A 10,740-nucleotide genomic window follows, 5' to 3' on the forward strand; every position below is an offset into this window, starting at 1 on the left:
ACGTTTTAGGTCTATGATTGTATTAAGACAATCATAAAATTTCCTAGGTTTTAAATATTTAAAAGACCTTTTGACCTTTATCTTTGACTCACTTTAAAAAAAAATAACATTGGACATATATTTCAAAGGCGCCGGAACCGGGAAGGAGGGGGGGGGGGGGGGCGTCTTTTAACTTTTTCATGACAATTATATTGTTGAATTTTCCTTCCTAATTAAGATCAATTACAACAGAGATACAATTATCTGAGTTCTCAAATTTTATTCTTATTACATACACAATCAACAAGTGAAAGTAAAGTAAAAAAAAATATTAACAATATTATAATTTTAAAAATGCTATTCATGCATGTAAAATATACAATAGTGTCTTTCTCTTTCCCTCTCTTCAGAATATGACTTATAAAAAATGTAACTTGCATGAGTTTCACACCTCAAATGTACGTGGAAATTTTCAGAAATAAAATTCTCATGAGAACCATTTGCTTGCTGATTGTCACAATCAAGAAACTAACATTTTTCAGCTCTAACATTTGTACAGTAAAACTTTTGTAATCCAAATGTTGTGTATTCCAGAATCTTGCCTAATACGATATAAACTTTATGTCCCTCTCAGAAATTTAAATTATTAATAATTACAATGTTGTCTAATCCTGAATGTTTTATAATCTCACAGATTTCTTTGGAACCAGTGATTGTCGAATTAGAGAAGTTTTACTGCACTTCTCTTTCTAACATACAAAACCAATAACATTTTACATTGAAGCATTTTTAATACTAAAATACAATAATAACAACTGAGAAGTTAATGTTCTTCATTAGAAAATAAACTTCTGTGATGTTTTTCCTCTAATTGATAATACAATTAGTATACATATGAGTCAGGTATTAAATTGTCATGGTTGTCATTTGTATCAATGAGCATTTTATTCCTTCCTGTTCACTGAGCAACATATCTTAACACACCTCCTAAGTGAGATCATTGGTCAGCTAACATTTGATTTGAGATTCCTCATATAATCAGACTGCCATTTTGAGGCCTTCTCAAATCCACTCCCTCCTGACTGGAAGTCAAGATAAGCCTGCTGGGTTTCTTCTTGCGAGTTCATAACAAAAGGTCCTGGAGGTAGAAGTGTTATAAATTATGATTTAAAGAAAAACAACAGAAAATGGACATTTTTTTTCAGGGATGGATGAACAGATTATTTGAACTGATTAATGTTTGACCCTGATATCTAGAAACGGCCATTTTTTAAATACCTCAATTTCAAGCAATATACCCCTTGCAAAATATGCTGGTTTATATATAAAGTGTTTTATAACTACAATAAGTCACATGACTTACCCTGCTGATAAACAGGTTCTTTGATTGGTTCTCCAGCAACCATAACTAAATGACATTCCGTTGCTCCCTGAAATATCAAATTGATCTTAGAATTAACATACAAATTCTGAGATTAAGGCTTAAACAATACTTTACTTCCACCTGCTCCAACAAATTTTGACACTATGCATTCACAGAATTTGATTCTTTATTCCATGAATCAGAGGATGATTATAGTTAGCCTACAATCAGTATTCACACTGGAAGCTGTTGGATACCCCCTCCACTCCAACTTCTAACCCCTCTCTTCCAAAAACAGATAGAAGATAAAGCCTGTAGCCTCCTTCCTCCTGTTTTTTTTAATGCTATGGTTTATAGTTTTTGGCCTGTATATCCGTCTGTTTTTTAGCAAAAACTTTAACCTTCCCAGCCAATAACTTTTTAGTGGGCAGAGCCATGGCTTTCATATTACACAGGTGTATTCCTTGTGACAAGACCTTTCTTAAAGTACCACCAAATTTGACCTCTTGACCTTAACCTTGGAGTTTGACCCACTTTTACATAAATTTTCTAAACTTAAACATTTGCTTTAACTTTTGATTAATTGGTGGTAGGGCTATCATACTTTATGTATATTCCTTGTGACAGGACCTGTTGGTATCCCTGAGTGATTAATATTTTACAGTAACACAGACTACACAATCAGCTTACAGAGTTCTCTACACGTATACTGTCCCCTCCCTCGTCCTCGAAGGTCACCAGGTGATGAGCCTCATGCTCCTCCTGACTTCCTGCTGGACCTGTAACCATAGAAATATTTTGTAATTAAAGGTCAAGATATAAAAATGTAACCATGGATTTGTTTACAATTTTGAAAAATAAGGTGTTTGCATGAGTTAATTTATAATTTTGAAATGTCCTGCTGTAACAACCCTTACCCACTTAATTTACAAATATACTGCAATGTTTATTTCATACTTTTCTGTCTTTATGTATTGTCAGATTTCTTTGGATATCAATGTATAGTGTCTAACATGAAGCATTTTACCTACCAAACTTTGCCTTGCCAGACAGGATGTACAAGAAAGACCTCCAGCCAGCAGGAATTGGTTGTTCCAGTTTAGATCTAGGATCCAGCTTAAAGTCCAGATACATCGTAGGGGTGCGAGTGTATACCTTAGACTAAAAGAATTATACTGGGTAAAAATACATATGGCAAAATTCAACATCTTGGCTAAAGTATGCATTATCCACTACAAGTCTTTTGTTCTCTATGATTTTGAAAAACAAAATAAATACATATCTGGAATATAAATATGTTTAAATATATTTTATGTACATAAAATTCTCTTATTAATAAGAGTTGTTCATCTCTGAATAAAATATAACGCTGCATGGGTCATTCTATTACTTTTATTCCAAATGCTTCCCCAGCCAGGACCTTGACCTTGATCCCATCTTTGAATGTCCTTGGGATGTCCTTGTCCAGCAGCTCCTGAAGGGCTGGCTCCCCCATCTTTTCTTTCTTAGCTAAATTGACCCAGAGCTGTAGTCCATGTACCTCCTCCTCCCTGTAAGGCATCTCACAGTGGACAATTCCTCGACCAGCTGTCAACCACTAAATATAGAAAGACAAGGCCAGCTGTCATCCACTATAGAAAGACAAGGCAGCCACATTTAAGTGCATGCCACCCACATAATCAAGTACAACTAACACAAGGTCAAAGTTAGCTGCAAGTCTCACTAAAAATCTGTACAACACAACTGAGGGTGATGAAAGGATTTTCTGCAAGTTTAGTTATTTCTATGAGAGGCATATTATTAAATAAATAAAAATAATTATGTGGATGGTATATATAGTGAGGCTTGGTAAATAGATTAAATACCAATTTTTGGTATGTCTCAATTAAGTTTGGATACCAGGAGAAAACCTCATTGCTTATCTTAAGGGGAGTGCGTCTTTTATATAGGTATGTCAGATGCAGTATCAGACTTAACATTTACAGACACACCCCTTACAGTTTAGATACTGTTGTGAGTCACATCGATGCCTAGGCCTGGGATATCTCATCCCAAGTTACTGGTACAAACTCGTATGTATCACTGCACATCATATCTGCAAGTTTGGCTTGAAGTTAAATACCCCTAAAATCAAATATGGACTTACAAACATACACTATAAGTTTAAACAAGAGGCCCATGGGCCTTATAGGTCACCTGAGTATCATGTAACAACTTTCCAACAATTGCATGAATTTGATTCGTGTTTTAAACCAAAGGCCATGAAATTCACAATTTTGAAAGAGGCACCATTGCTTATCATAACTATACACTTAGCATGCTTACTTTGGTTACATAACACCCAGAGGTAGATCAGAGTAACAAAGAGAAAATTTTCACCATAAGTTGTGCACCTATCCCACAGGAACAACTAGCCTTGGGGCCACATCTTTCAAAATTTTGGAAATTTTATAAATTTTATTTCATAATGTTGTTGATTAATACCTATGTGCATATTTCAAAGCATTAAATCATTTTCAAACTATGTACCCCCAATCCCCCCCAGTACCTCTATCCCAGGGCGCCTGGAAATTAACCAACTAAGATCATTGGCATAATACCCAGGAGCAAAGGAATGGATTTTAAAAGAATTCATGCATTTTCAATATATAAATGTTAGAGCTCCACCCTAACATAATAAGCCCTGACCCAGGGGCCCTGAAATTCACAAATTTTAAAAAGGCATCCTTCCTGTTCATAACAATGTACATAGTTCATTGGTTTAATACCCAGGTGCAGAAAAGAAGATTTTAAAAGAATTTTTGCATTTTCACTATATAATCAATAGAGCCCCACCCTAACACCAGAACCCCGAACCCTGGGGCCATGAAATTCACAATTTTGTAAGAGACAACCTTATTCAACAAAACTATGGACTTGGTCAGTTTATTTCAAACTCAGGAGCAAGTTTTTAAAAAGAAATAATTCATTTTCACTATATAATATATATAGCCCCACCCTAGCACTAGAACCCCTGACCCTGGGGCCATGAAATTCTCAATTTTGGAAGAGGCAATCATTTTCAACTTAGCTATGCATTTGCATTTATTTAATACCCATGAACAGAGAAGAAGAATTTCAAAGAAATTATGCATATTCACTATATATTCTATATAGCCGCCCTAACACTAGAACCCCTGAACCTGGGGCCATGAAATTCACAATTTTTGAAAGAGGCAGTCATTTTCAACTTAGCTTATGCACTTGGTTAGTTTATTTAATGCCCAGGAGCAAAAAAAAAAAGAACTTTTCATGATATAATCTATATAGCCCTGCCCCACAGGCACCTGAGATTACTTATTTTTCTTTTAATAAAAAAAATATACACATACCTAATAATAAACAAGGTTTATTATTAGGTATGTGTATATCTTTTTTTTATTAAAAGAAAATTAAGTAACGTCAGGTGCCTGTGCCCTGCCCTAGCACTAGAACCCCTGACCCTGGGGCCATGAAATTCACAATTTTCAACTTAGCTATGCACTTGGTTAGTTTATTTAACGCCCAGGAGCAGAAAAGAAGAACTTCTAAGAAGTTATGCATTTCCACTATATATTCTATATAGCCCTGCCCTAGCACTAGAACCCCTGACCCTGGGGCCATGAAATTCACAATTTTTGAATAGGCAGTCATTTTTAACCTAGCTATGCATTTGGTAAGTTTATTTAATACCCAGGAACAAAAAAGGAGAATTTCAAAGAAATAATGCATTTTTACTATATAATCTATTTAGACCTGCCCTAGCACTAGAACCTCTAACCCTGGGGCCATGAATTTCACAATTTTGGTAGAGGACTCAATGCTGATTACAATCATACCAACAGTTTGACTGCTTGATGTCCAGGAGTAAAGAAGAAGATTTTTAAAGATTGCACTAATTTTGTGGTTTTAGCCCCCCACCCCCGGCCCCTGGGGGGCAGGGACCATGAAATTCACAATTTTTGTTCTCCTTTACCCATAGATGCACTATGCCAAATTTGGTTGAAATTGCTTCAGTGGTTTCAGAGAAGAAGCTGAAAATATTCAAATGTTAATGCACGACGCACGGCGGACGAAAACGGATAGCATAGGTCACCTGAGTTTACTCAGGTGACCTAAAGACAGTCAGACAGAGAGATAAGTGGATGGACACAGTGATGTCTGTTTACCCTTCTCTCACACAATGTGTAGTAAATTTTATTAAGCACACAGGACTGATCTTTTTACCTTACTTACTTGTATACACCTTTGACTTATTCTTACCTGTAAGTCCCCAGGTTGAAGTAGCCCTTTGTGACCACAGGAATCCTCATATTCAATACCTCCTTTCAGAACATAGGTGACCTACATTGGTAAAGCATTTTAGTTTAGTATAATCCAATTTATAAAACAAGCAGGATTCTATGAGAAATTGGTATTTTAGTCAGAGTTTAAGTAATTTTAAACAAACCGCCTCAAATCCTCTGTGTGGATGATCTGGCATTCCGTCCGATAACTTGTCTGTGAATTCATCAAACAACAGGAATGGATCAAAAGTTTTCAACTAAAAAATAAATCACAAAAGAAATGACACCAACTTTCTAAAAAAAATTATCCATCTCAAGTTTAAAATACATTTTTAGAGTAATGGTTCAGATGTTAATTGTATATATGATATTTAGCGGTATATTCACTGACCTGATGTCTCCTAAAATATAACCTTAAGAAGAAAACTTTTTGCATCTGTACAACAAACTCAAACTTTAACCGTTGAAACCATAGGTTTTCAACTTGTAGCAAACATACTGTTTCACTTCCGTATTTCTTGATGACCTTGACCTTTGAAATGTGACCTGTTATTAAGGTCATGACACACATTTTACATGTAGGTCATCAATAACAAATAAACAAACTTAAAGTTTTGATGCTTTTAATATGAATAAGACAACAAAATTAGCAGTAAGCACATATATTATTTTATTGTCCCCCACTTTCACCAAAGCAATCACTCAGTAAATCTCATTTGTCTGTCAATCTTGGTAATATCTTATAAATGAGAAGAGATAGGGCTTTCATATTTCACATGTACATTATCTGAGACAAAACCTTTCCCAATATTTTATGATTCTTTAACCTCTTGACCTTGACGTTTGACCTACTTTTCCAAAAAATTAAGCATTACTAAAGGCCAAAGCTTTTGAAAGAAAAAATTAAGATAGTGCTTTTATATTAAACCTATTCTGTGACAAGACCTTTGTAAATATAGTACGATTATTACCCTAGTTGTGACCTTGACCTTGATGTTTGACCTACTGTTCAAAAATGTCATCTTTCCGTGTAACTTCTAGAATTCTAGAATACACCTGTGCAGCATGGGATCCCTGGAACTCCAAGCAAGTCCATCAGCTGGAGAAAGTGCAAAGACAAGCAGCACGATTTGCCACCAAAAAGTACCATGATAACCACCCTGGGAGTGTTACCCAGATGCTACAAAATCTACACTGGGAACCATTACAAACAAGAAGAATGAAGATAAGACTCATCTTGTTATACAAGATTGAGCATGCTTTGGTGGCTATCCCTGCAGATATGTACCTGACACCCAGTGACAGAAGAACCAGAGGCAGCTACACTTACCGTCTACCACACACCCGGATCGATGCACATCGATATTCCTTCTTTCCGAGGACAATTCTAGACTGGAATAACTTTACCATCTGTAGTTGCCTCAGCACCAACATTAGAGTCCTTCCGGACACAGCTGGACTCATACACAAGGAGCCAGCTGCCCACCAACACTAACTAAGTGTGCCAGTTTTTAACTTTTTATTGTACATAGTGCCCTGATCGGGTTTTTAGCCTTGTCCGTCGCGTGTGACAGTCCGAGTTCAACGCTCTAGTAGTAGTAGGTCTCAGTAAACTCGTATGGGAAGAACTTTTGATTGAGAAGAGATAGGGCTTTCATATTTGACATGTGCATCTGTTACAAGATGTTTTCGAGCATGACATGATCCCAACCAATAAGACATCGAAAGCGGGTACGTATCACAATTGTTTGATTTTCACTAGGTGCCGTTCTAACCATAATTCGATTCCGGACGCCAGTCTCCCTGATTCAAGCAATAATCAAACAATTGTGATACGTACCCGCTTTCGATGTCTTATTGGTTGGGATCATGTCATGCTCGAAAACATCTTGTAACAGATGCACATGTCAAATATGAAAGCCCTATCTCTTCTCAATCAAAAGTTCTTCCCATACGAGTTTACTGAGACCGAATTATGGTTAGAACGGCACCTAGTGAAAATGGCACCTGGTGAAAACGGCACCTGGAATATGCAAAACGGCACTTGGTTAAAACGGCACTTAGTGAAAACGGCACTTGGTTAAAATGGCACTTAGAGAAAAAAGTATATAATAGTGTTATGATATATATTTCACATAAGTTCTTTTTAAGTCAAAATTTAATTTATTGACTTTAGAATTTTTTGTGGCTTCAATTTTGCTTTATTTTCAATCTATTTTTAAAGGTAGTGTTTTTAAGCTATAACACAACAATATGTGGGATTTAGAATAATTATATTTGTAGTGTAGTGTTGATAATATGAAAAAAGAAATGGTGTAAATGATTTAAAAAAAAAATATTTACAGTAAGAGTCACTTTATCTCACATTTCTATCTAATTCTGTAGAAATTATTTTAACAATATCAACATTGTATATCTTCATTATAAAAAAACAAATGTTTTGTTCTTGTATGTACATGTTTATTATATTATTAAATGTTGTATGGCTACTCATATTTTATGTACAGTTGCGAGAGGATTATCTAAGTTTTTCTAACTTGTGTACAATCCATTTGACATTTTGTCGAGAAATACACAATAGTAGCTGTATATGATTGCAAATTGACGATCAACAGATTATTGAAGGGGAGGTGTGAAATGGTCTTTTGTTTCCTAAACCTACAAGTGTATTCTTAGTAAACATACTCTAACTGGCTTCTAATTAGTCAACTGTGACTGGCAACCCCCAAAACAGAGTAGTATACATATTTGCAACACTATAATTTTTTTAATTTCAAAGGATCATAATAATATAATTGGGATTTGATCTCTTTTTAGTAAATAAATATATATGATTTAAAATATAAATACATTTTTAAAATCTAACCCCTGTACAAAAGTATAATAATTTTCAAATGAATCAGTTTAATTTTTTTCCTAAAATATTTTTTAAACTTTTTATCAATAATAATATACATATACACATTTATTACTATAAATGTAACATAAAGATCCATTTTCTGTATAAACAATATCAAATTCTCAAAATAAAAAAAGTGCCGTTCTGACTTTTCTAAAGTGCCGTTTTGACTACTCTGAAGTGCCGTTTTGCATATTTCCTAAGTGCCGTTTTCACCAGGGGCCAACTCGATTGGGACCCTTCTAGAAGCAGAGGGGAATGTCGGAAGGGTTGGAATATGTATGTCTAAATCGAGTGTTTAGAAGGGTATTGAATATTATGGAATATTATCTGCAATGTTTGAATTACTGCAGTAGTTGTTTTTCAAGAATTTGAATCCTTTAATTTAAAGCATTAAATGTTAGTTCGAAAGGGAAACTTGAAGAGATAATTAAGAGTGGAAAAAAATATTATTTAATATGATAGTTTTGGGAATTTTTTTATCTATGTAAAGAAAGGTTTAAAACATCAAGTGCCTGAGACAGAAGAATATTAAACTACATGTAAAAAAAAAAAATATAATAATCATGGTAAAATCAGGGACCTATTTATTGCTCAAATCTTCAACCCATATTACATGGTAAATAATGAATCTTAGATAGAATGTTCTATCGTTAAATTGATATTGTCCTACGGACCCGGTTTAACGATAGAATTCGTTCCGTGTATTCGTAATGTAGCAGAAAGAAACACGGGCGATAACTCGCATAGTGCATTTACTAGGAACAATCTAGAGAGTTCCGAATGTAAACATGGCAGGTAATTTGAATCTAGAGAAAAACGTTGAGAAAATGAATTGGATTTTCGTATTTATATGGATTATTTTTTTTGGGATAAAAGGCATAAGCAATCTCAAAAAGGTTTGTTATGATTAATTTGCAAGTTATTTTCAGTGCAAATCCGTTTGTATCCTTCAAAATCGTTTCGGTGCGATTCTGCAATTTTTTGCTACATTACGAGTATATGGGTGGTATTCTAACTGAATGAATCTGTGTTCGATGGTTGATTTTACTGCAATTACATAACAGAAAAAATGCTTCTTAACAGAATTATCCTTCATACATTATAAAAATATTTTTTGCAACTGTATTTTGTTTAAAGTTTGGTTTATCTAAGTCCCCCAAGTTTTCATCCACCCGCTTGACGCCATATTAGAATGCTATCCTTCTGCAATCCTTCCATCTCTGACGTGGAAGGCTGAGAAGGCCTTCTAAGTCTACCCTACCAAACCAATCGAGCAGACAGATTGGTTATTCTGGAATAAGAAGGGTCCCAATCGAGTGGGCCCCAGGTGCCGTTTTGACTTGTACCCCCGGAATCTCCCCTGCTGCAGGAGACACTTAAAAGACTACAGGATTACCTCTGGTTTTCCTACACTCCGTCTGACTTTTGCTCCGGGTCCTACATCCTCCTCCACCGTCGGTAAAGCCTTTGATACGATCTTAGCCTTCATTTGTTGAGAACATAGCATAGATTAATTAATCACAAACTTGTTTTGATTGACCATTGTTGATGTCAACATTTCGGAGACCTTTCATTGTTTCCAATCACAGAAGAGCGGTTTATGCAAGGGGCGGATCAAAAAGAAAATATTGGGATGAATGTCTTTTTTTTCTATTTTTACATCGTTTCATAAAGATTTTAATCATAATATATATTCAGATTTTATTTTCATTTTAAATATGTTATTGGTAAATGAAAATAAAATGCAGTGCACCAATTTCGTTTTTCTAAGTGATCGATTCACACCTCAATCCAGTTAATTTTTACACAAGTACAATGTCTATTGTGACATTATTGTGATGCTTTAGATACAGCTTGGGAATGAACATTACAGAAAAAAAACTGTGCAATCTGACATTGAGAAAATTTCAGAAGCACCTAAAGGCTGAAGTCATTATAGCAGTGTGCATCATTTATGCAAGAATTACTGTATAAAGGGAAATTTTCGCCCCCGTTTTATTTTCGCCTCTTTCGCCCGTGTCACAAGTGGGTGAATTTAAAACAGGGCAAGTTCAAAGAACACAGTATAAATTCTTAAACAGAACTGGGACTGGGCGAATTTAAAACGGGGCAAATTTGTAAGCAAGTGTAAAAAGGGCGAAAATAACACGGGGACGAAAATAACCATGCATACAGTATTCAGATATAGTTGC

General features: G+C 35.0%; 1 protein-coding gene across 1 annotated transcript; it reads right to left on the reverse strand.

Moving 5' to 3' along the window:
* Window positions 1-845: 845 nt before the first annotated feature.
* Window positions 846-10,110, reverse strand: LOC134268443 (pirin-like). Its single transcript, XM_062750701.1, has 8 exons — window positions 9,945-10,110; window positions 5,811-5,903; window positions 5,624-5,704; window positions 2,733-2,939; window positions 2,374-2,503; window positions 2,033-2,121; window positions 1,343-1,409; window positions 846-1,117 (listed from the first exon to the last, which is right to left on the reverse strand). Exons 1-8 carry the CDS (start codon window positions 10,053-10,055, stop codon window positions 984-986), a joined length of 912 nt encoding a protein of 303 aa, XP_062606685.1. The 5' UTR covers window positions 10,056-10,110; the 3' UTR covers window positions 846-983.
* Window positions 10,111-10,740: the final 630 nt, after the last annotated feature.

The sequence above is a fragment of the Saccostrea cucullata genome, unplaced genomic scaffold (genome assembly GCF_032062105.1).
Source record: "Saccostrea cucullata isolate Sc308-1 unplaced genomic scaffold, CSIRO_AGI_Scuc_v1 ctg2509, whole genome shotgun sequence".
In the NCBI taxonomy this organism is placed as follows: Eukaryota; Metazoa; Mollusca; class Bivalvia; order Ostreida; family Ostreidae; genus Saccostrea; species Saccostrea cuccullata.

Coding starts and splice junctions, on each gene's coding strand:
- LOC134268443 (XM_062750701.1), bottom strand. CDS start 10,055: ATGCTATGTTCTCAACAAATGAAGGCTAAGATCGTATCAAAGGCTTTA. Junction 2,940..5,623: donor TTCAACCTGGGGACTTACAG/GTAAGAATAAGT, acceptor TTCTATATTTAG/TGGTTGACAGCTGGTCGAGG. Junction 2,504..2,732: donor GGGAAGCATTTGGAATAAAA/GTAATAGAATGA, acceptor TAATTCTTTTAG/TCTAAGGTATACACTCGCAC.